The sequence below is a fragment of the Pelobates fuscus genome, chromosome 2 (genome assembly GCF_036172605.1).
Source record: "Pelobates fuscus isolate aPelFus1 chromosome 2, aPelFus1.pri, whole genome shotgun sequence".
NCBI lineage: Eukaryota > Metazoa > Chordata > Amphibia > Anura > Pelobatidae > Pelobates > Pelobates fuscus.
Window position 1 is genome coordinate 77739271 of NC_086318.1, and position 27321 is coordinate 77766591.

At 40.3% G+C, this 27321-nt stretch overlaps 1 protein-coding gene across 1 annotated transcript in view; it reads right to left on the reverse strand.

The window, feature by feature from the left end:
* Positions 1-459: 459 nt before the first annotated feature.
* Positions 460-27321, reverse strand: part of ATP1B3 (ATPase Na+/K+ transporting subunit beta 3) — a 35321-nt gene continuing 8459 nt past the window's right edge. The window contains exons 2-7 of the mRNA XM_063442276.1: positions 16516-16644; positions 14109-14204; positions 12457-12644; positions 10918-10968; positions 9333-9416; positions 460-1304 (exon numbers count right to left, since the gene is read on the reverse strand). Coding sequence (XP_063298346.1) covers positions 1137-1304; positions 9333-9416; positions 10918-10968; positions 12457-12644; positions 14109-14204; positions 16516-16644 — 716 coding nt within the window. The 3' untranslated portion in view covers positions 460-1136. The remainder of the gene's footprint in view (positions 1305-9332; positions 9417-10917; positions 10969-12456; positions 12645-14108; positions 14205-16515; positions 16645-27321) is intronic.

Sequence of the window (27321 nt, forward strand, 5' to 3'; positions counted from 1 at the left end):
TCACTATTAGTTATGCAAGGCTATCTAACTCCATAGCAGAGCCATCTTATTGAGCTATTGTCTAATTAATATATATATATATATATATATATATATATATATATATATATATATATATATATATATATATATATATATATATATATATATATATATATTCAGATTGTATTTAGCAACTGTTCCAGCTACTACTCAGACATGCCTAGCACAGCCTGATATCTCCACTTGACAATTGCTAGATGAGTAAGTCTTGCCCAACTTTTCAGGTTTCTATTTTTTTATGCATACCTAAAAAAAAAGAGCAAAAATGTCAAATGACAGTGTTTTGATATGTATTTTGTTGATCTTCCTTCTGCTGTCAGGGCAAGGCAGGAAGTTTTGTTATATGAGCACAACACAGAATGACAAAAAAATAATAAACATTTGATTTAGAAGAACTAAAAAACAGAGGACATGGTATCGTTTTTAAAATCCACTTTATTTTTCTTGTTTCATACAGGACTTAAGGCATCTGCACAAGACACACAATTCTTGCAGAGGTTATAAAATCTTTCCTTCTTTATAATTATCTTCTTGTTTGTACATGTTGGTCAGGTACCTTTTTACTTGTGTTTTGTCACTTTGTTCCCTAAAACTGTGTAGGCGTTTGAGATATGACAGTTAAACCAGTGTTAAATCAATTAAATATTTACATAGCACAACACATTAAGCTTGAAACACTCACAGAAGGGGCAGGGAGGTGGGGAGGGGATAAAACCACATCAAAAATAGGACGAACACCACCAGTATTATGTTCGGAAACAGCTATTTACAGGTCCCCTAATATGAAATGATAATTTATTTTGTAATGAAGTGTAAACTGGCCCCTGATCGGGGCAGGCAGAGGCTGTGTAAAGGGAATTTTAACCTCTTCAGAGCTGGAGCAGCCAGGAATGCGTAATTTCCCTCTTCAGCACAAAAGAAGTTAAAGCATCATGTTTGGAAGCACATTGGTATGCTACCCTGAATCATGTGCCATTTACATAATCCATCCAGATGGTTTCAGGTCCTAGATTAGCAAGTCTGGCCAAATTAACATAAAAATAAAAAATAAAATTTAATAATTCAACTGGCCATGTATTGGCTTGCTTGCTCTATTACTCAAATATGACTCTGAATGTCACTCGACCAAGGAACTTGTCTCTGTCATCCTCATTCCTAAGGTTGGGGGATCCATGAATCTTGCACTCAAGTGCTATTGGTTCTGTGCTGTTTAGGTTTCTTGGTATGATCTTCACTGCAACTAAAGGCTGGACATAATTCACCTGTAGTAAGAAAAAAATTAAAAAATATATAAATTATAAACACACACACAGATCGGTTACTGTTTTGCACAAACCCACTTTTTTTCATGGAATATAAATATATTGGAATATAATATGTTGTATACATAAAGAGGTAAATGGTTTCTCTGCAAATTAATTCATAAATTCCTGGAAACAAGGCAACTTTAAAAAACCTTAAAAAGGTCATGCTACACATTGATCACACAATATCTCACGGAGCACAGAAAGGCAGATGCTTCTGGTGTGTGAATAGTATATGCAAAGGGCACACTACAGGTCGAGAGATATTTGTCATTCGCATTCACAGATGCTCAAATTGAAAACAATGGGAAGCCAGGGTTAGCGGAGAGATTGCAGCCAGTGCTACACTCTACGGAATGTTTTAAAATGGAAGAAATTATTAGAACAAGTGGAGATTAAAGCACAGATGAGATAAAAAGGACTTTCCTGGCACATAAGGAAATGGAATGTATCTCAGAGGTTATCTTGGAGGGACTAAAGTCACAAAAACTACAAATATGGCTTCTACCATAATTGATTGACCTTCCCATCCGTAAACATAAAAATAAAAAATAAAAGAAACAAGCCTGGAAACAACTACATGTTTATCCCACCCCCCTAAGTTTCAAAGCAGCTCTGTAAACCCCAGACACCACATTGAATATTACATATGGATAACATCTTTATAAAAATAATGTACACGGCTATGTTCTCCTGGCAGATAAAGCGTCATGATTTAAAGAGGACAGGTTCAAGTAAAAACTAACCTTCCCCAGAACAGCGCAACCAGACAACCAGTGGAGCAATCACCAAAGACCCCAAATAGTGACAGACAATTTAAATACATTTTTAAATTCCTCTTTATCATAATAACTTACCTCAATACAGTCTTGTGTTTGTGGCTTTAACACTCTAACCTAGGCATAGGCGTGCGCAACCTATTGCACAAACACACACACACACACACACACACACGTGATATTAAAAAAAATTGAATATCGTGCAAAAGTTCATTTAATTTCAGTAATGCAACGTATTACATGCAAAGCGAGATAGTTCAAGCCGTGATTTGTCAGAAGTGCTATGATTATGGCTTACAGCTCATGAAAACCCCAAATCCACAATCTCCGTAAATTAGAATATTGTGAAAAGGTGCAATATTCTAGGCTCATAGTGTCCCACTCTAATCAGCTAAGTAAGCCATAACACCTGCAAAGGGTTTCTGAGCCTTTAAATGGTCTCAGTCTGGTTCAGTAGGAATCACAATCATGGGGAAGACTGCTGACCTGACAGTTGTGCAGAAAACCATCATTGACACCCTCCATAAGGAGGGAAAGTCTCAAAAGGTAACTGCGAAGGAAGTGCTATATCAAAGCACATTAATAGAAAGTTATATGGAAGGGGGAAATGTGGAAGAAAAAGGTGCACAAGCAGCAGGGATGACCACAGCCTGGAGAGGATTGTCAGGAAAAGGTCATTAAAATGTGTTTGGGACTTTCACAAGGAGTGGACTGAGTCTGGAGTGAGTGCATCAAGATCCACCACACACAGACGGATCCTGGACATGGGCTTCAGATGTATTCCTCTTGTCAAGCCGCTCCTGAACTACAAACAACGTCAGAAGCGTCTTACCTGGGCTAAAGAAAAACCAGACCTGGTCTGTTGCTCAGTGGTCCAAAGTCCTCTTTTCTGATGAGAGCAACTTTTGCATCTCATTTGGAAACCAAGGACCCAGAGTCTGGAGGAAGAATGGAGAGGCACACACTGGAAGATGCTTGAAGTCCAGTGTGAAGTTTCCACAGTCTGTTGATTTAGAGAGCCATGTCACCTGCTGGTGTTGGTCCACTGTGCTTCATTAAGTCCAGGGTCAACACAGCCGTCTGACAGGAGATTTTGGAGCACTTCATGCTTCCTTCCGCAGACTAGCTTTATGGGGATGCTGACTTAATTTTGCAGCAGCACCTGCCCACACTGCCAAAAGCACCAAAGCCTGGTTCAATGACCGTGGGATTACTGTGCTTGATTGGCCAGCAAACTCGCCGGACCTGAACCCCATAGAGAATTTATAGAGCATTGCCAAGAGAAAGATGAGACATGAGACCGAACAATGCAGAAGAGCTGAAGGCCGCTATTAAAGCATCCTGGTCTTCCATAACACCTCAGCAGTGCCACGGGCTGATCGCTTCCATGCCACGCCGCATTGAGGCAGTAATTGCTGCAAAAGGGGCCCAAACCAAGTACTGAGTCCATATGCATGCTTATACTTTTCAGAGGTCCGATATTGTTCTATGTATTTATTGATTGCATGTAATATTCTAATTTACGGAGATTGTGGATTTGGAGTTTTCATGAGCTGTAAGCCATAATAATCGCACTTCTGACAAATCACGGCTTTAACTCTTGCTTTGCATGTAATGCGTCTATCTCTTGAATTAGTTTCCCCTTTTACGCTGCATTACTGAAATAAAAACGTTTGCACAATATTCACATTTTTCAAGTATCACCTGTATACACACATACATACACTACTGTGTGTGCGCGAGGGTGCTGTTAAATATAGGTTAATGGAGGAGACAACTGTCCACCAATACAAACCTGTATTAATATAAAATATTTCATGCCCAACTAGTTGTGCTATAGATGGAACTTCTAAAACACTTTTTGCATAGAGCAATAATAAACAACTCAAATAAAATCAGGTGACACACTGCATCACAAATTCTAGAATAGGAACATTTCCTACATCATAAGTGTAAATTAATGCTCTTTCCCTATAGAAGGATAAGTTAAAACCAACTACAAGTGTACAAATATTTCCATTATGTAAGGAGGTGGGGCCTTACTTTCACTCCTCTTTGTATACATTAGATATGCTGATTATTATTATTTCACACCATATTTGAAGGTGGATTTATTCCCATTTATTAATTCAGCATTGATTTAATTAAAACTTTGTTGATCCTCCAATTACACTACTACTATCTTGCAGTATATTCTTTCCACTGCTATAAACCATTTTGAATGGTCGCAATTTGAGCATACAATCCTATACTTTGTATTTGCTACATAGCAGTCAGCCCAGAGAAAAGGGGTAACTAAATTGATTCAGTAGAACTTGCTAGCGGAGAGTAAAGGGACTCAATAGGCACCTAGACCACTGGATCTCAGTGATATGGTCAAGATGACAAGTTCCTGTAGTGAAGACATTGTCGTTCTCTCACACAGAGAGTGATTTATAATGACAAATGGTACCCTTGGGTGCAGTATATGGACCAGAAGCATGATTGCTTGCACAGAAATCGCAGAAAGCGATCCTGCGGCCTAGCCAGGCTAGTTCTGTGGACCGGAAAGGAATACGTTCTGGCTCTGTGTGGGCTGGATGCTCGGACATTATACTTGTGCAGATGGGGGATATCCCAGTTCACACGAGGGAGGCCTTATCTGAAGCTTTCATTTCACCCAGCCACCCTAATGTCTGGGCACTGACTTTACATGGCTGACATAAAATGGCTCCCTATGTAGCCTGTCAAGTGGTTTTATCATTAATTTTGAACTACAGGAGGATATGCCTAAAATTTGCCAAGACCAATGCAGTTTCTTGCAGGCGTTTTTTTGGCTTTAAATTAGGGATCGACCGATATTGATTTTTTAGAGCCGATACCGATACCGATATTCTGTGAACCTTTAGGCCGATAGCCGATATAATTTGCCGATATTCTGTACATTTACCATTTTGGAAAATAAAAACTATTTCTAAAGGTAAATGCACAAAATATACATGCCACGTGTAGTGGATGCAGTGTGCTTAGACAGGGGAGCTGTGTATGTTTGTGTAGTGTGTGTGTAGTGGATGTAGTGTTTGTGTAGTGTGTGTAGTGGATGCAGTGTGTGTGTAGTGGATGCAGTGTGTGTTTGTGTAGTGGATACAGTGTGTATTTGTGTAGTGTGTGTAGTGGATGCAGTGTGTATTGTGTATTTGTCTAGTGTGTATATAATGAAAGCAGAGTGTTTGTGTAGTGTGTAGGTAGTGTGCGTAAAGTGAATGCAGTGTGTGTAAAGTGAATGCTGTATATACTAAATGCAAAGTGTGCGTGTTTGTGTAGTGTGTGTATATAAGGAATGCAGAGTGTGTGTATTTGTGTAGTGTGTGTATAGTGAATGTAGTGTGTTTATATAATGTATAGTGTATGTATATAATGCAGAGTGTGTGTGTAGTGTGCATTATATAAACACACTACACAAACACACACTGAATTATATAAACACACTACACAAAGACACTGAATTATATAAACACACTACACAAACACACTGTATATAATGCAGTGTTTATATAATGCAGTGTTTGTATAATGTGTGTATATAATGCAGTGTGTTTGTAGTGCGTGTGTATATAATGCAGTGTGTTTGTATAGTGTGTGTGTGTGTATATAATGCAGTGTGTTTGTATAGTGTGTGTGTGTGTGTATATAATGCAGTGTGTTTGTATAGTGTGTGTGTCTAATGCAGTGTGTTTGTATAGTGTGTGTGTGTGTGTGTGTTTATAATGCAGTGTGTTTGTGTAGTGTGCATTATACACACACACTATACAAACACACACTGCATTATTATAAACACACACTATACAAACACACTACATTATTATACACACACACTATACAAACACACTGCATTATTATACACACACTATACAGACACACTGAATTATAAACACAGTGTGTTTGTGTAGAGCATGTGTATAATAAGAGTGTATGTGTGAGGGGGCATTTTTTATTAAATTATTTTTTTTATTTTTATATTAATTTTTTTTTATATATATATATTTAATTATTATTATTAGTTTCTTGTTGTCCCCCTCCCTGCTTGTTGCCTTGCCAGGGAGGGGGGATATGTTAATCCCTGGTGGTCCAGTGGCATTGGCTTAGCTGTGGGAGGAGGGGCAGCAAGCGTTTACTCACCTCCCAGCAGCTCCTCCAGCTCCCATGTGTAAATCTCGCGAGACCCGCGGCCGTGAGAGCTGGCCGCGGGTCTCGCGAGATTTACACTGGGGAGCTGGAGGAGCTGCTGGGAGGTGAGTAAACGCTTGCTGCCCGCCCCCACCAGGACCGCCGGGCTTGTAATGAGCCTGGCGGTCCTGGGAGGTATTATCGGCAATATCGGTATCCCTATTGGCCGATACCGATATTGCCGAAAATACCGAATATCGGCCGATTATATCGGTAAAACCGATAATCGGTCGATCCCTACTTTAAATCAGCAGTTTTATCATCACTTGATAACTTCTGCTCACTAAAGCCAAAAGACTACAGAACTAAAGCCACTATTATGTTATCTACTGGAGTGGAAGCGGGAACAATTTTGCAAGAATTAGAAGGGAAATAAAAGACTAAAATAAAAGTGAATTACCTTTAAGCACGGATGTGTGGTGCTTGGTAAATTATTAATTGGGGTCCTGGCGAGGCTGTAAAAAGTGGAAATGGTTACAAATCTCCAACACTGGTAAAGTGTGAGGGGATACTTGTTAAAAGGAATGCTGTAGTGGTAATGGTGCTTTGAGTATTCCTTTAAACAAGGTGTGTTTTTTTTTGTGTTTTTTTAAATGTGCTCGCTCAATGCCAAGAGTTTCCGGCGGTTAGAGGAAATTACTGGCACCTGGTGGAACCCAGGTAAAAAGTCAAACTTCCCGGGGGCGGGGCCTGACAGCCAAGATGGCCGGACGTGCTCTCTGTGAGCTCCTGCACCAACGGGCATAAAAACGAGGTTTTCATACAACCACATAATGCAAGCAGCACACGGAGCCCATAGAGGGATGCAGCACAACACAAGGAACAGTTTGATGTCTTTTCAGCAACGACAAGCAAAGCAAACGCCTGAACCGGCCATGCGGCCTACACAGAAATGGGGCCTGCGGCATGGGGGAAGCGGCCGATCCCCCTGCACGGACCCCACCTGTAAGCAAGAAGCGGACGCTGCCCCGCGGCCCCCCCCTCTGGACCGGCGGGGGATATCCCGGTCCTCGCTGGGGACGATTACCCCCACCACTCTACTTCCTCAAACGGAGAGACCAACGGCTAACCAAGCCTGCCAGAGCCCAAGCAAGATGGCGGCTCGAGCGAGACCCACGACAAAATGCACCCTCACGAAACCGCCCACACTAACCCCTGAATCCTTTAATCGGCTTTGCATCATCCTATTGGCAAAACACCGCCTCAAGGGTCAGTCGTTCCAGTTAATTATGAAGGGGTTGGCGGCATGGATTCGTCCAGCCACCCGGCGCCGCTTGTGCAGCTACTCAGACCGGGTCCCCAGAGCAGCCCGCAGACGGAGAACGGACTGGCGACCCAGACGGTGGGAAACGAGAACAAGCTCTGCAGGCACCCACTCTTACCCTCACGCTTCGCTGAGCGGGTCCACCAAGCAGACCCAATTCAACCACTGCATAGCAGCACCGGCAACCGCTGAAGATGGCAACTTACGTGCCACAGCCTGTTCGGGGAAGACCACCGCTCACAACCAAGCCGGGTGCCAGCACAGCAAGATCACAGCCCTCACTCAAACCTGGCATAAACCGGAGGGCCGAAAACTGAGGAGTTGGAACCTGCCGCAAACCATCACGTGGGGTTATAGAGTGAACTACCACCTGAAGCACACTAGCGACATCGGTGCAGCTTTCAGAGCAGACCACAAAGCTCCAGGGCCATGGCCCGGCGGACTAAACCGGCAAAGAGCCCACTTTCAGCCAGCAGAGGAAGGGATCCCATGAGACTTTCCGGGCTGGGCCGTACCAATACCGACCGCAGGAGTAGGATGATCCCCACTGATACACGGTGACCCGACCTGTGGCCACGCAACTACGAACCTGCAGTCACAGGGGACTTTGTCCTATGTTAAAAGCAACTTGCTTATAATTTGTGTAACACTGAAGACTAGTGCTTACACTGATCCTAACCCACTACACCATGATACTGATGAGTATGCAGATCTATAATGTTCACAAATAATCTGTTAGTGTTCAATACGTTCCACCTTATAGAGTTGCTTGTTTAAATTACTCAGTTAAGGTCCGGAATAGCAGTCAGACCTGACCAGTTGGCAACCACCTCTCCTATTAATGTGATCTTGTTCAATCATAAGCGTTGTCTGCTCTGCTGTAACAGTGAGCAGACTTGTATATCATGGGGTGTCTAGGCTATAGCTGTTGGCCATCGGGTGCTCTCACATGTTTTGTTTGCACTCACTCTAACACTCTAGTTGTCTAGGCTAGTTAAACTTATACGGAATATACAAATTCCCAGTCTCTCACTGCATAGGCAACAAGCGTGATTTAATGCTAATAACTCAACTGTTCAAATGCTCTTATATGTACGTTTACTGCACGAGCCATGTTTTTTCTCTTTTGTCCCTCTCCTACCTATTCCTGCATGGAATGTGCGTTATGCTACCACCTTGAAAAGTAAACGCCAACCTAAACTATCGTAAAACTATAATAACTATAAAAATGTGCCTGTATACCGTATGCCATGACCTGTATTACCTATGTTTACCGATTTTACTGGATGCCGCTGTTGTGGCGCATACCGGCTGCCTGTTTATTCTGTGCACACCCAAAATAAAGAATTAAAAAAAAAAAAAAAAAAAGTCAAACTTCCCAAACTGGTTGACTTATGAATGGGGGAAAGCGATGGCATCATGGCCCCATAATCACTACAGTGTGTTGCAGTGGTAATGGTGCTAAAAAGGAATAGGTCACACGAAAATAAATTCAAAATAATTTAACACCCATGTTTGTAACCATGTTTTCCATCCCCTTCTGCTTATCAATCAAAAGAGAGCAGAAAGAGAATCAGTAGGCACCTATGATAGACTGAGGACAAGAGTAGATGTAAAGAAACCGAATAACAGGGTCCAAAGCCTGGAGCATCTACTTCTGAAGACAGAACTTTTAGTTGAACAGTGCACCAGCAAAATAAATAGTCACACAGAGTGTTAGGTTTAACATTAACTTACATGGGTTTTCTTTCCATAATAAGGATAATACATCAAGTCTATCTTCCCGTTCTCTGGATAATATTGCATTTCCACATCATCCCTCTGCAGATATAATAGTTTAAAATTAATTCAATGAATGAGAGGTTATCCCATATACTGCAAACATTTTGAAAGGTTTATTACACAACACCAATAAGGCACTTACACAGTCACAAAAGTAAACAGCCAGTGAATCAGTGAGATAGTATGAATGTAAAAGATACAAACTAATACTACTAGATACATACTTCACTACTACAGCTTTCTGTAATGGTTACGAATGCCCCAGTGCTCTCCCTTAATTGACTATTGAACAATTTAAGAACATAATATAAAGCAGAACTTTTCCCAGCTCAGCTACTGGCTCTTAATGAGTTAGCCATGCACTGTTAGGATAAGCTCAGGAGAGCTAACCAGAGTTCCTGCTCAGCAACTTCAGGCTCCCCTGCATTAGTAGTTGAGCAAAGCAGACGAGCACCGTGGACTCCAGGTAAGAAGTAAAACCATTCAAAAACAGTTTGTCTACTTACATGGATGGGGGCTCCACTAACACCATTACTCACTGTAGTAGTTATGGTCCTATAGTGTTCCTTTAGGTATTATGTCGCTATACATAATTCATGACAAAGGTGGGCTGTTGATTTGTTAAACACACATGTAAGTTTAGCTAAAATAGAGTGCATTCCACATACAATGAATGAATAAAACTGATCATGTTAAAACAGTTCTCCAGCTATAGGTTTCTAAAGGCAAAGAGGAGGACAGAATGGAAGTACAAGAAAGTGATGTGACCTGTATATTATGAGAATGGCCTGTCTGCATGTGAGTGAGTGAGTTATACGCATGTACATTTTCACTGTTCATTTCTTTGAGAGGAAAAATGCTACATTAGAGGCGTTTGCAGAATCCGAAATCCATAAGCTTGGGACAAAACCCTAAAATAACTGCCTTACCATGAAGTTAAATTAATGGGAATTTACAGTCCCAAAACTTCAGTCCCCATCCCACCAGGACTATAGGTTGCCTTCTCTCATACTTCCAAAACGTCAGTATGCCTGCAGACATTTTCCGCAATCTCATCCAATCAAATGGTTCTAATAGAAATATTGGTGGACAAGACATGCATGTGCAACGCTCATCCAATCAAATGCTGATATTAGCAACATTTCCCTGCAGGACAGTGTTTGACTCTAGTGGCTGCCACAAATCAGGCTCTATGGGTGTTTTTAACTCTTCAGTGTAAACTTTGCGGTTTCTAGAAAACAGTAATGTTTTACATTGAAGGGGAATAATGACAGGGCCACTGCACCCAGACTGCTTCATTGAGATGAAGTGGTCTGGGTGACTATAGTGGTCCTTTAAAACTGATGTTTTCGTGTACATACTTTAGATCATACAATAAATGCATATAGAATTGCAACGATCATTTCAGGTAAATAAAAATTTCAAACCTGCCATCCCTCTTGTTAAATTAAATCATTTTAACCCGTCAAAGGCTAGAATATCACAGATCTCGGTGATTAACAATTCTACCATTTACCCATAATGATAAAAATTCACTCACCTTAGAAGTGCAATTTATCTTTGGATTTCCTTGTGGTAGTAATCCAATAATCTAAAATAAGAAAAAAAAAAAATCATCAAAATTCATACATGTACAGTACAGGTTCTCGAGTCTAGGGGTAGCTTATAAGAAGGGTTTGGAAAGAGGCAATGGAATCACATCACCATTTTCAAATGTTATGCCTTACTAAAGCAATTACTTGGGTAAAATAAAGAATGAAAAATAATTCTGCATGGAGATTAAATAATGAACTTTGAGGGACGAGGGTTGATAGAAGCCAAATCAATTAAAGAAACACTTTGTGCACTATAAACAAAAACTTTTCCAATTAAAGCGGGAACTCTGATGATATGAAGCGGAGTCCTTTAGGTGCCAGTTCAGCTTCCTCTCGGTTTTCAGCACATGCATTTTCTGAAGAAACATATACTGGCTGAGAGTGTGAACTGACGTTTGATTCAATATTTGCTGAGCAGCTCCAGAGAGAAAGCCGAACCAGTAACTGTACATGAGGTGCCAGGGTCAATATAACAATTTCACTGACATGAAGTGGTTATGATACTCAGAGTAATTTAGCCTCTTCCAGTAGTATCGCTGTTAGACAGCTGCCAGCTCAATGTATAGCAGACCACTACATATCCTTCTCCTGGTTCTGAATTGTCCCTCTGTTCTTTATATAGTTCATTGGGGGTGGGGGAGAAAGCTGCACTCACCTGAACACGTACATATTTTATAATCGTGATGCTGTGATTAATAAAAACAATCTTAAAAAAGCAGAATTGTGAACTTCAAACTACCTTTAAACCCAAAAGTTAAAAACATCTGAGTTTGTTAAAATAATATAAATTCAGTAACATGTATTGCTGGTAAAGTACTACATACACTGTAATGGTTTTGCCCTATATAAATCAAACGTCTGAAAGCTCCAAGGGGAAGAAACTTCCATGTAAGTGTGGTAAACTGGTACACTAAGCACCATAACTATAGTCACTCCAATATAGAGCTATTACAACTTGCATACAAGTCAATAAAAGGTACCCCTCATACACATTACGGTGTCAAATCTTGGGTTTTTCCACATTTTTAATACTCTTTGTGCATATAAATAATCCAACTTAACCATCACACAAATAAAAGCAAAAAACTCCACACCAATAATTTTAGGCTATCAAGAATGATTTACTTTCCTAGTAACATGTCAAGTATTCACTACCACCAGTCATATTCTACAATGTCTTCCCCCTCAAACATTACTGCAACTCTGATGCATGTTACTGAAGTGTAAATACCAATATTCCCAGAGTAGAGCAAAGCCCTAGGTGTACTAGATTATAGAGCTAAAATTAGGGACGCTCCTATATCAGTTTTCAAACTTTACTATACTCCAGCCCTGTCGAGCGAAAGCTTTTAATTTGACAAACGTAAGGCTTTTAACAAAATTACTTGTTGGTGTTGGGACCTGAACAATCTGACAAAGTTTACGGGTTAAACATAAAGCCATAAAACATGGTAAAAATGATAGGTGGTGCAGTGTAAACCTACTCTGTTCATTTTGACGATCACACAGGGGTTCCCTGTGCTATATCCAAAGGTGGGGTCTTCAATCCCAGAGCAAGGTCCCAGAAAGGTCCTGTTAAACTGGCATGACTTCTTCTCACCGGGTTCATCTTGTTTGAAATATAGACCTGTCTTACAAGGCTCATTCTTTACTTGGTTGGAATCATTGTATGCTGGTGAAAGAAGAACAGCAACATTTGACAACTATCTCCCAAATTCAACAAACGAAGAAAAATATGCTAAACAGAAGAGGTCTGAAGATGAACCCAACATGCATTGCTCTGGACACATGTAATCACACTATTATAGTGTAACTTCTAAATGAGGAATCCCAAGTAAACAAATATCAAACTATGAGTAATTAGTGTTCTAGACCCACATACATATTTAGTTCATTTAGGCAGTCACAATGCAAGTTAGCAATACTCAAATATTTTGTCTCTCTGGGAGTGTAACAGGTCAAGCTGAACCCTGCTGAGAACTGAACAATTGACCTTCTGATCATAGCAAGAATTTAAAAGGAACGTTAATTCTTCACCACCTGCTTCCATGTTATATCACATTGGCTTATTCTAGCCTTTAATAGTAAATTTTGTACTTGTTAAAGGTGTGTAGGGAAGTGTGCTTGCGTTCTATAATTTAAGAATACAGCATTTTAGTAAGTGTGTGTATGTATATTCATAACAAAGAAAGCTGTAAGAATGTAATCTGCTCTCAAATTGTATTTGTTATCTGAACTGGCACCCTACCAGCTTGTTTAGCTCTGCATATTTTTTCATCTTTTTGTTTTGGCCTCGAGGAAACTGAGAATACTGCTGTATAACAAAGTGGCACAGGCTGAAAAAAAGACTTGCGCCCATGAAGTACAGCCTCTTTGATATCTGCTATATTACGCACACAAATTCTATTAAAGGCAGTAATGCTTACAATTATCCCTGGGGAGGAAAGGATCTTTATAACTAGGGACAGGAACACTAAAGCATTTATCATCTTGTTTTCCCTGTGGTGAATGTCCATACCTGGGCACAGTTATTTTGTTCTCCTCTGCCCATAAAGTCTGATATTTGCCTTCGTTGTGATGGATTATTCTGAGGATTGTGGGTAAATTTAATTGGCAACTTAAATATTAACTTTGCTATGCCTACTGTTAAGTTTGGTCAACTTGACGGCTATATATAAGGAGAAGTAGTCACCATGCTTTTCTGAGGAGGGGAGTGAGGGGGAATTCAGATACGGGGCTAAATTGTAGCAGACTAGATACATTTTATTTTTGGTGAAAGTCACTTTAACAATTGACATCATGAATGCAGTTTAGTCCCGACATGTACAGCTTTAGGGGTTAAAAAAAAAAAAAAATCTGAAACCTTTGACCTGCACATAAAATGCTCAATAAAAGAATGAGGCACATCTTATAACAATGATTGAATGAAAGCAGAAAGATAAATGTGGACAGATACTTCAAAGATACAGCTATATACGGGGGGATTTCTTCACTTAATTTTATACCTCAGACCTCAAACACACAATTGCCATGTATAGGAGAGAAGCAGACATGGTTCCTTGGCATGTCCATTTAGTATGCTCAAGCATTTTGACCTTTGATATTGTCTTGGTAGAAGAGAATCTTTCGTACTTACGTGCTAGAAATGTGTGAAGAGCTTTCACATATGCATCATATGACTGAGGTTGCAACATAATATCCAGACCAGCTGATTTAGGAGAAATCATAAGACCTGAAAAGAGCGGCAACAGGTAAATATGACAACCATTTATTTGGTGCAAACTAAATATGATTTTATAAACAGAAAGCCATGTACCACACACACAACACACATTGAACACACCAATTGAGAGCAATTTTCAAATCTGATTAGATCTTTTAAAAATTATCAATTTGAAATCCAACCTAATCCAAATCAGTGCTTAACCTGGACCTTGACAGAAGGCACAGCCATACATTTTTGACCAACGTCTGTGTAAAGGTTAAGCTTAAATTTAAAGGTTAAATTTGAAGTGTGGATAACATATGTGAATTCTCAGTGGGACCAAACAGAGCTCCACAACATCTGACATGAATGCCACACTCTTATTTACAGATCAGAGAGAAAATGCATTTATAAATGGGATGTTGTTGCAGTTCCCAGAAAAGGAGGGAGACAAGGCTTACAAAGTAGTGTGTCAGAGGGCTGACAGTGTAGTGTGGCATTTAGTGTAGCCCAAGTGTGGGAAGCTTTTGTGCCGGTGACTGGGGGAAGGTGCTATGATGTGGCCACTGACGTACTGCTTACAGTGAGCTTGTTGTGATGGATTTGAAAGAGAACCCATTAGAGCTTGAGTGACAAAGTTAGCAAGAGTAAGCCAGGTTTGTTTATATGACAAGTACTGAATGCAAACTGCCAAAAATGTTCCAGTTAACTTGTCATAGCACAACGGAGTAAAAAAAAAAAAATTAAACATTTAAACCAAAAAAAACCCAAAAAACGACAGCAACCATAATTCTGTCAAACAACCAGAATATAAAACTAATGCAGGTCATCCATCTAGGCCACGAGTAGCTAACAGATAGCTATTGTGTTATTGCAACTAAAAGTACACCGACACCTTAGCAAGTAGGTTTACAATACCCTAAAAAGAATGGATTAGAACCCAAGTTTATAGACAAATACTGATTTGGATTAGGTTTAAGATCACGCAAGTAAATTATGCAAAATCAAATATCCCTTTCAAATTTGTGATACAGATGGCATAAACAGACACTAACATACTAAGACGTGTATATGTCCACTGTAAGAAAATTTATTGAATTATTCGGACACAAATCCATGGACTCTGAAAACAAGAGAATAGCACAGTGAGCACAGTATGTCATATATTAGCTTCATACTCAACAGGACGACAGGAGGGTATAGAAATCACACTGCATAACAAACATGAATCAAAGTCATCATAGTTCTGTTACAGTTGCTAAAAGACACCAGCAAGCACACCTATTTTACTGATTAACGAGTTTCGAACAATTTTGTCTTGGCAGATTTACCTTTAGGGAACGGTCTAGTTTGTGACAATTTACAAAAAGGAAACAAAATAAGTGTTGAATGGCACGTATTTACTCGTACTTGTCAGCAATTTCATCCTCATTATCTCTTTAAATCCTGATGAAAGTTGTCTGCTAGGATGTGATTATTTGAAGTGATAAAACTTTAACCCCTTAAGGACACATGACATGTGTGACATGTCATGATTCCCTTTTAATCCAGAAATTTGGTCCTTAAGGGGTTAAAGACCAATAAAAGCAAATGTTATTCATAAAAGACACCAGACTAGGCAGAACATGTACTTTGTAAGTTGATGCCATAAGAAACCGACAGTGTGTGGCGTTTACGGAAAATGAGTCTTCTCTACTTCATGCAAAAACTAAGGTTGTGTACTAAATCAGTGGTTTTCAGGCAGTGTGCTGTAACCTTTATAAGCTACAGGTGAAGGTAAAGAAAACAGTAGGTGGAAATTCACAGTGCATAATAAATTCCAATCCACATCTTCATATTCTAGGCCTGATTACCAAATTAATATATTCATATAAAAAGTGTATACATACACTTTTACACAGACGACTAATAGAGGCACACTCTCACCCCCCACCACTCCCTGTGCAGTACAAGTCTTCTGGGACTTCTCTACTCTATTCATTGAAGAAGGAGCAGGTTACAGAGAGAACTTGGCCATGGTGTAGAATGGCAGTTAAGCATTTTTTTTGTTTGTTTGTATTAAAAAAAAAACAACAAAAAAAAAACACCTTTTTGATGGCTTAATCCTTTAAGAATAAGCACCCAATGAAGAACTTTCCTGCTGAAAGGTCAAGGTGACACACATTAAGAAAGGAATATGCTAGGCACTCATTTCACTCAGTCTACACATTCTATGTTCCACAGAGTTTCATTTACTATAACTATATATGAAAAAGAGGTCCTTAGTACTGTGGTTAGAGTAGGCAAACATGTTGACATCAGATGGACAGATAAGGTGATTAGGATAAGAACATTTTACCTGGTGAAGACACTCTATCCCGATACTTGGGAACGGAATCATCCAGTGTTTGGAGCATGACCCACATGGTAAGTGTGAAGAGCCCAGCCAGAAAGCCATAGAACACCAAGTAAAACAGCAGGATAAGAGCTGTTGGGAGAGAAGAATCATACATGGTTAAAAAGTCAGATATTTCTAGCAAACAATATGCAGACCTTAAATTCAGAGGACATCCAATCTCCGCTACTTCAGTAGTTCTTCCTCACCTATATATTTATGAGTTTATACATATAGTTCATAGGTAATCATGTGTGGCGTTACCACAATGTCAGGTCTAAAACTACTGCCAACCACTGGCAGTTTACACTTTGTTTTACAGCTTGAGTTAGGATTTTCTTTTCTTCAAATCCCATCCCAACTAGGCGTTTAGCAATATTTAAACAAACAGATCTCCATAAATTGAAGCACCTGTTACCATTCACACTGCTCACCATCTTTTCTGATACTTCAGTATTGGGCATGCTGTTCTACATAAAAAATAGTTAGAACCAGTGTTAAGAAGTGCATTACCATTACTAAGCTAAGTAGCCCTACATTTTCAGGATCTCTTGGTGCTGTTCGAGTTCCTGTCATCCCTGCCAAATAACAGGCTCTTACAGCATATCAATCACTTGTTCTCTAAAGAGGCTTGCGGGGTATTGTGAAGTGGTTCCCGTCTTACCCTCTAGACCGATTAAAAAATACCATATTAGGAAACGCTATCATAAACAGGACTGTGTTAACAGCCGCCAAAGGGTTACGATCAAACAGTAATCACACACACCAGTCAGGGGGAAAAGTCACTGGTGCATACTTCTAATGCAGAACACACATTGTCACGGATAACTGCAAAGAGCATAGGAGCACAATATTATTTTATAACCATTTAGTACAGAGATAAAGTTTATACATGCCTATTCTAAGTAAACATGTGGAAAACTAAAGTGCAATTACTTTTATGGTACTTTTGCTATGCATTTGTTCCATTGTAGTTTAACGTTTTCTCTTTAAGTGTACACCTTTTCATTTTTTTTAAGACAGATTTATGAAGTTCTAGAAAGTCAGGTTACAAGCATGAAAATTTCCCAATTCTCACAGATTATTGAACAAAATAGAAGTCCTCAGCTTGCATACCACATGTAAAGAAAACATCTTGGCCACGGAAGACTCAATGTTCCATAATAATCCATGTCATTACCAATTTCTGCCAAATATAGCAATTTTCATAGTTACTGAACAAAGAAATTCACAGACCTTGTGTGTCCTACAACTTCAACACACCTAGATTTGAATTCTGTTGCATCTCCAGAGCACAATACCCCACAACTAAACCTTTTCCAAGATCAGTGTAATTTTTACAATCAAATTAGAGATGACATGCCTCTACATTGCTTTTCAAACTCTGTTTGATAGAGAGACACCATACTACATTGCACCAAATCGAGGGGATACCTGACCCTATATAAGACATTACCTCTACTAATCAACATGATCCGCAGCCATTGAGCTACTGCTGGCATGTACTGATGCTGCTAGGACCACTGTGATTGGCTGTCACAAAGGAGGCTATCCAATAACAGCAAGTACATGCAACAATTGCAGTATGTACCATTTTTAATGGAGTCAGTGCAGGTTTGCACAGCTAGTCAGGCATCAAGAAATAGCTTGGTCTCAATTAAAAAAAAAAAAAAAAAAAAAAAAAGTTGATCTGAATGCAGTTTTGGGTGTGCATTTTGTGGGTTTTTTTTTTGTTTTTAAAAAAAAAAAAAACCCTTCCTGACTACACTACATCTAATCCCCCCACCCCCCATCATCCTAGTCACCCCCAAATGCCCCTAAAACCCTCATATTACCCATTTTAAGGTGAAGGCCCGGTGGGATCCGTCATCTGCCCACACTAGATAGCGCTGTAAAATTACTGTGCATGCCCAGTTAAACACTGAGGCATTCGCCATTGTCCAAAATTCGGACTGGAATTTCGTTTATTCATTCATTCATAAGAAAGACGAATGAGCGAATAGATATTTCAGACGAACAAACACCGAAAATCGGTGTTCGCTTGTTAAGTTTATTACAAGGAGAGAGCTACCAGCTCACAGCTCCCTCCTTGTAATATGTAAAAATTGAGGCAACAGGGAGCAGTGCTCCCCGCCACTTCCAAACTCTGACCCCCATATTAGCATAAGGAAGACTGAAATCTCCCGAATGTCCCTACTCGCTATGCTGTGATTTGGGGCATGTCTACTAAACAGTAAGCCCCTTCTAATAAATGGCCCGCATGGTGGGGCAGCTATCCACTAGTGGGGGGGACAGCGGGTTGGGGCCCTAAATGACAATAATAGGGGTGCCTAGTGCCCCCGCTCATTGGTGGGGGCACTAGGTCTCCCCCTTATTGTCATTTAGGGCCCGGAGGGAGGGGGAATAATGGGAGAGGGGTGGAGAATGGCTCTAAAAGACAATGTAAAAAAAAATAAAAAAACCAAAAAAAAAAAACCATGTCATTCTTGGTGCATTTTGCATCTATAAAAAAAAAAAAAAAAAAATGTTTCAAATGCAAGACATTTGTTTGTGAAGTGATTTTACCCATCTGATTTGAGGTTTACTTCTACTGGGTAGCATTAGACGGCAGGTGTGGAGATCTCCAATAATGTCAAAAGGATAACATTGTTTATTTTTTGCATAGTTTTGAAGCAAAAACTATATAATGGACTGATAAATTTTTTTACAAAATTATAAAAAAAAAGTCATAAAAAGGATACATCAGAATGCTTTTAAGAACTAACCTGAACAAAGTTTCAAAATGTGCCAAATGGTACTTAAATGTGGTAACAAGAGGCGTTTATTGTACAGCAGTTTATTCTACAGTTTACAATTAAATTGAATATTCTGAGAACTCAGCTATGGTAACCTGAAAACATGATAGCAGAATTGAATGAGAAAAAAAAATAAAGATATAAAAAAAAAGTCATTAGGCACCATTCACTCTTTGGTAAATAAACCCAAGCTTTATTTCCTTATGGAAAAAATTAGACAATACTTGAAACAAGAATCCCCACCGACTACCCTTGGTTTAATAAAACACGCTAATTGCTTTAAACCCAACTGTGCAGTGTAAGGGGGTTTGTAGCAAAGCAGTCACAGCAGATGCCAGGGTAGAGAGAACAGAGTGTTCACATAACAGCAAAAGCAACATTACTTATTTTAACTACATTACTGCCTGACCAGCCCCATAACCCAAAGACTGACGGGACCACAAAATGTATAGGGGTTGCAAGTAAAGATAAGCATCATGCTTTATGTAGATGAAATTAAGAGCCCACACCCGACATGTTCAGGACTTCAGGAACGGCGTAAAACACTACAGACATACACAAATTGAAGAAGCCTTTGTTTAAAAGGGACACTCCAGGCACCTAGACCACTTCTGCCCATTGGTGTGGTCTGGGTGCCAATTCTCATCACCCTTTTTATAAACTGCAATAATTACCTTGCAGGGTTAAATCCTCCTGTAGTGACTGTCTATCAGACAGCCACTAGAGGGACTTCCGGGTTCTTAAAACCCAGAAAAATGTGTTTTAAAACTACGCTGGACGTCCTCACACTATGCATGAAGACTTCCAGTGTCGCTGGAATCCCCATAGGAAAGCATTGAATAATGCTTTCCTATGGGGAGGTCTAATGCCCGTGCTGCCTTTGCCGCACATTAGGTCTCCCCCGCCGGCTGACACTGGGGGCGGAACCTGACCTAGTGCCAAGGTCAGGTAAGGTAAGTCACGGTTTTAACCCCTTCAGCAACATGGGATGGGGGTTGGGAAGGAGAGGGGCACTGCAGGAGTCGCTTTAATTTGCATGCTAAGCTTACTTTGTTTTGCAGATAAAAAATTTGCCAACAATGTATTTACATTCTTTAGATTGCAAGGTTGTTTGTGCAGGGCCCTCACTGTATCAAGTTCATGTAATAAACTTGTGTGAATATACCTGTACGTCTCTGCGATCTATTGCAGAAGAAAATTGTGGTAGATGGAGAAAACGGAGAGAGTGTAAAGAGATTATATGAGTGTAGCAGATGGTATCAGGGCTGTCCTAAAAGACTAATATTATTGCAATTCGTGTGTTATTTTTGTTCCTATGGTTAAAATGTATGTGGGATTCGTATAATTGTTCGGTAGTTTCCATCCGTACTCCATACGAATGTTAACTACCGAACCAATAGACCACCCCAGAGAGCAGTGTATACCTTATTAATCGTTCACACTTCTCTAGCCGCAGGTTAATCGGTACTTTAGTGCTGTATCTGGGTGGCCGCTGTTCGGCATACGAACATGTGGCGGCGGCCATCTTACGCACGAAAATCTCAGCGGTGTTTGGTCGTCGAGTGCCTGGAACTCAAATCGGACACTCGATTATTCGAACACCGCTGAGACCTCCATGGCTCCGTAACTCCCGAACGGGAAGGCTAATCAGTCTCCCGTTCGGTAGCTTCAAAGTACCGAACAAGGGGATTCATACGAATCCAAGATTAATCGTGGATGGCAGTATTTGATGAACAAAAATTAGCAAAGAAAAGGAAAAAATCCCCTAAGGGATATTCCTATGCTGGCAATAAGGTAACAATGACACCTAAAGTAACAATAAAAATTGTCTACATGTCCTAGGGAGTATAGCTTGGATATTACAGGGAAGAATGTCCTTGTTATACTAATAGTAGTGATAAATCTTTATTGAATCTTAATAAATAACAGAAAGACACAGGCTTTTCCCTATATCCACATATCGCTGTAGGCAGATGGTACAGAGAACCCAGTGATTGTTTTTTGAGAGGAGAGAAAATTTACTCTCTATTTCAGTGTGACCGACAATCATATAATCATCAGAATGGGTTATTGCCAGGTATTGGGCTAGTAGAGGAATGTAGGAGTACAGATAAGAAAAAATAAATAAAAATTATTTTATTGTATAAATTCCCTACTTAAAATGCCTCTATGCTAGTCCCTAGTCTCCTGAAAACACCTTCAAGGGTGTTCTAATCTCAGTCTGAATCTGGGTATCTAAAAGAGCCAACTGCCTGATCAGCTTGAGCTTACTCGCTAGGATGAGCACGAAAAATAATAAAGAAAGGGTCTAAAAACCCATTGTGCAAATAAATACGATTAAGTGCATTGAGTGCATGAGTGCAGAGTGAAAAAAGTATAACGACGAGCTTGTCGCCCGACGCGCGTTTCGGTGTGTAGGAACACCTTCGTCAGGGGCTGAGCTTTATTTGATGTGTATTTTACCTTCCGAACGAAGACCAACTGCAGGGTCAAAACCTATGGAACTCTTTTCGGATACCACCTCATGTGCGGTCAGTCACATTACACCCTCCACCTAACTCCCGAACCCCTGGACCGATCTGGGTGATTTTTGGATATGTTAGTCACCCAGATCAGGGCTACCAGGGGGTACCCCCAGGATGATTGTAACTACTTGTTTTGGGGTACATTCAAAATTGGGGGAAAACTACAGTATATGTAATGGGATTAAGTGTCATACTGAGGGCTGAGGGGAGGAGAAGAATGGGAGGCAACGGTTATACTATTGGATATTGTCCTAATTAATGTGAATCCCTCCCTTGAATGGGAGAATGCTTTATAAGGAGACTGTGTGGATTAAAAGTCAGTTCTGCTCCTGATGCTGTGTGTCGTCCAGTCATTGGGATCTGTATGGGGATATTCTTGGATTACTTTATTTGCTGGAATTACTGCTTCATGGTGCTTTTACTACTTGTTCCTGAGCCTCACTGGGATCTATAGTGGAGTTAAAGGGACACTATAGTCACCTGAACAACTTTAGCTTAATGAAGCAGTTTTGGTGTATAGAACATGCCCCTGCAGCCTCACTGCTCAATACTCTGCCATTTAGGAGCTAAATCCCTTTGTTTATGAACCTTAGTCACACCTCCCTGCATGTGACTTGCACAGTCTTCCATAAACACTTCCTGTAAAGAGAGCCCTATTTAGGCTTTCTTTATGGCAAGTTCTGTTTAATTAAGATTTTCTTATCCCCTGCTATGTTGATAGCTTGCTAGACCCTGCAAGAGCCTCCTGTATGTGATTAAAGTTCAATTTAGAGATTGAGATACAATTATTTAAGGTAAATTACATCTGTTTGAAAGTGAAACCAAACAGATGTAAGGCTCTGCAGGCTCATGCAGGCTCTGTCAATCATAGTCAGGGGAGTTGTGGCTAGGGCTGCATAAACAGAAAAAGTGATTTAGCTCTTAAATGACAGTGAATTGAGCAGTGAAATTGCAGGGGAATGATCTATACACTAAAACTGCTTTATTTAGCTAAAGTAATTTAGGTGACTATAGTGTTCCTTTAACCTGTGGAATATCAGGCCTCCGCTACAATGAGAACATTTATATTCATCATAAACAATTTAGATTTAACCAAATAAATCTGAATCCGTATCTACAGCCAAAATGGCAATACAAATTTCACCACACAATGCAAGTATTTACGCCTACTGTGGTTCTTTAGAAGTGCTTTTTTTATCCAAGATGGTAGTGGGTAAAAACATGCTATTCACAACACACAATGCTGTTGCAGTGACCTAAAATAAAGCACCTTGCAAAGTTTAAATTTAACCTTCCTTGGTAGTAGAGTGGTATGGAATGCAAACAAGAATCTCTCGATCAACCCAAAAGGTTAAAAGGAGTTATATGAGGTTAAGAAGACCAGCTGCTTCAGTTTTAATTAGGTATACATTCTGATAAATTTGCAGGACTGAAGAAACAAAAGGGTTAAAAAAGGCTAACCTCAAGGTCAGTGACAAAGAAGCTGCATTCAAACAATGACTCCCTTCATAGGAAGAAACCTTACTGCCAACTTTGACTACCAAAGGAAAAGGGATTATCAACCATGACTGATGACAGGAGCAGGACATGGCTCTTTCACAGCTCCCAGGCCAACTTTCTGCCACAGAGGAAGAATGCCACCTACAAATCAACCAATTAACACAGGAGGACAAAGTGGGGAAACATAAGTACTGTTAGATAGCAAGTCACTTGAAGTATGATTATATAAAATCAATATTATATGTATATCACACACACACACACACACACACAAAATGGTGCCCACTTCTAATTTTGTAGATTAACAAAATTCCCTAGAGACTAGAAGACAAGAATTCCTCTCCTGGCTGAGTACAGAGTGCTTGAATATTACACCCTTCTTTTGATAGATACACACACCAACACCAAAATTTAACTGTTCTGTATTGTTTTAAGAAAATTAAAAAGGATCAATGAGGTTGCTCTCCTCAAAGAGTAAGAACCAATATCAATTAGATGCAGACCGCCAATCATTTCATTGGGAAGCACCATAGAGGGGAGGAAGCAGACACCAGGAGATTTTTAAAACAATTCCACCTATTTGCAAGAAGTACAAACAGTCCCAACACAGCTGGATCACAAGTCACAACTAACTTGAAGCACCACTCTACGGTAAGTTAGAATTCATTGTAATGTGACTACTATAAATAAAATTGGGACTGGATGGCAAATACATGTAATCCATTTTTATCTGTTTTTTTACATCTACATCACTGGACTAATACAGCTACAATCTTCACTTGATTAAGATCGATATACACACCCCAAACGTAATATCAGGGCCATTAATAGTCAACCAAGCGACTATACACCGTTTAACCACAATAATAAAATGACCTGCTCAATATATTGTATAGAACATTATCATGCTGCCAAAACAGCTCTGATGTGCCCAAAAGTCCTCTGAACATGTCCTGGGATATCTGGCACAATGACATTGGCAGCGGATCCTTTAAGTCCTGCAAATTGCGACCTCCATGGATTGGATTTGTTGTTCTAGCACACCCCACAGATGCTCAAAATTTGATTAAGATCTTGGAAATTTGGAGGCCAAGGCAACACCTTGAACTCTGTTCCTCAAACCATTTCTGAACAATATTTGCAGTGTGGCAGGGTACATTATCCTGCTGAAAGAGGCCATGGCCACCAGTGAACAAAACTGTCATGAAGTGGTGTACATGGTCTGCATGTACACCACTTCATGACAGTTCTGTTCCCTGGCAGTACGTGACAAAGCAACATCCACACGAATGCTAAGATACAAGATTTCACAGAGCAGATTACTACCTCCACCAGCCTGCCTTTTCCCAATAGTGCATCCTGCTGTCATTTCTTCCACAGGTAAAATGATGCACAACTGATTTAAAAGAAAATGTGATCAATTCATACAAACTTCTTCCTTTGCTATATGGTCCAGTTCGACCACATTGAAGGCACTTTGGTGGTGGACAGGGGGTCATCATGGGCACTGACTGGTCTGTGGCTATGTAGCAAACTGCAATGTATTGTGTGTTCGGACATTTTTTTCCAGCAATTTGAGATACAGTAGCTCTTCTGTGTGCATCAATGCGCCTTGGGATTCCCATTGCCCTGCCGTTCAACAGTTGTCCTTCCTTGCACTACTTTTGGTAAGTACTAACTACTGCATATCGGGAACAGCCCACAAGACTTGCAGCTTTGGAAATGCTCTCAGAATTTTTCACTTTCCTATTTTGAATGGCTTTCGACACATTAAACGCATATAAAAAAAAAAAAAAAAAAAAAATTCACTTACTGCCTAATAAATCCCACACCTTGACAAATGCCATTGTAAAAATATAATCAATTCACTTCACAAGTCAGTGTTTTTAATGTTGTGGCTGTTCAGTTTATTACCACTTGGGTAGACATTACCAGTCCAGTGTTGCAGACGAAAAGAACCGTATGCAAGTGCCATGTACATTTATTTGTAATTAAATTGCTACAATATATATTTTATTATTGTATACATCAGCAGTTCCCAAACTGTGTGCAAGGCAGGGGTGCCGCGGAATGTTCCCCGGTGCTAGGATTATAGCACCGGGAAACATAACTGTGACGGGGGCCCTGTAAGGTCAGCCGGCTGGCAGGAAGTGACAGTCTGTCACTTCCTCCCAGTGTCATGCAGAGAGAGCGCGGGAAGAGGAGGAGGCAGCATTAAAAAAAAAAAAAAAATTTTTTTTATATATACACACACACACACACACACACACACACACACACACACACACACACACACACACACACACACACACACGTTCATCCGCATTAAAGAGTGAACATTACATTCAGACACACCCCTGCAATTAAACTCCATTACATACAAACACACCCCTGTATTAAAACACAAACTATATATAAGCACCAACGCTGTACATTACACTATAGTGCCAACAAATTCCACAGCACTGTACAATGGATACAGAGATTGAACATTGGTAACTACACCTTCTGTGGAGTGCATCATGAGTTGCAAAAGCTATTCATATGATACACAAAATTTTACTTGTACCTTAAAGCAGGCATGTTCAACCCGTGTGCCGCATGACCCCCGGTAAGACACAGTTGCGGTCCGCAGGGAACCCTTTACATACTGTGCTCCTACAACACAGCTCCCTTGTGCGCCCTGCAGTGAGCCAGAAGCCAGGATAGGACATCATCCGGCATCATTATCAATTACTCAATTACTAGGCGCACGAGGGACCTGTGGAGGAAGCCTACCAATAAGAAAGTATTGGATTGGCTATGATAATTAAGAAGATGATCTCCATAGAGGGCCAGCATAGCGATTAAGAAAAGGCAAGTGAAATCACTTTCAATGCAGCCTGAGTGGGGCCAGTGACCTAAACAATCACTGGGTCGGACTTCTCCTCAGACGTCCTAATGCAAGGACATTAGCATTGATTCAATGTTTTGCTATGGGGAATTTCAACACTGGCAGTACTCCTTCAAAGCATGAGGCCATCCAGAGTAATACATTACACACATACGCATATAGACTATCAGGTGTAGGTAACCTACGGCACTAGTGCCATGCACGGCACTCAAGGTGTCTTTGCACGGCACTCAAGGCTGCTAGAGCCAAACAGGCTCTGGCATATCAGGCGTCTCAGTGAAACTTCAGATACCTGCCAATACAAAAATGTGGTGAAAGACAATCCTCAATTTATGCATTGCAGCACATAGAGGAAGTGATCTCAGATCACTTCCTCCCAGCACTTGTGAATGGGAATCCACACTGTAGTAGAGCAGCCTCGACCTGTACCTGGCCAGCCTGGTCCCCACTGGAACCAAGGAAAGCCACACACACTGCTAAATATACACAGAAATGCACAATAACCCTCCCCTCATACAAATAATACGAACAGCCCACAAACATACTCACAATCCGCAGAAACGTAACCTAACAATCCACATACATGCACCCAACCCCACATGCAGTCTCTCACATGCACACACTACCAAAGACACAACTTGACATATACATCCACACACACACACACACACACACAATTCCACATGCAGCCCCCATACACAGCCCACATTCATATGTATCATACACAATACCACAAACTACTCCTGTGAACATACACATTATAATAGCTCATATACGCACAAATATTCAGCGATGCAAAGCAATTACCGTATAAATAACAAGCAGAATACGGCAGCATACACACCTCAATTTAAAAAAATAGGACCGGCACGCTACGGGACATCACAATCCTATATCGGCACAGTGCTGCTAAAAGGTTGCCTACCCCTGGACTATATGGAGGTTTTCAAACACGTTCTGACCCCAGGTGTATGTATATGGCTGAAGGATCCGGTCATATAATAAAATGTAAAAAGGGTAGGGATGGGTCTCTCTCTCTCTCTCTCTCTTCCAAATA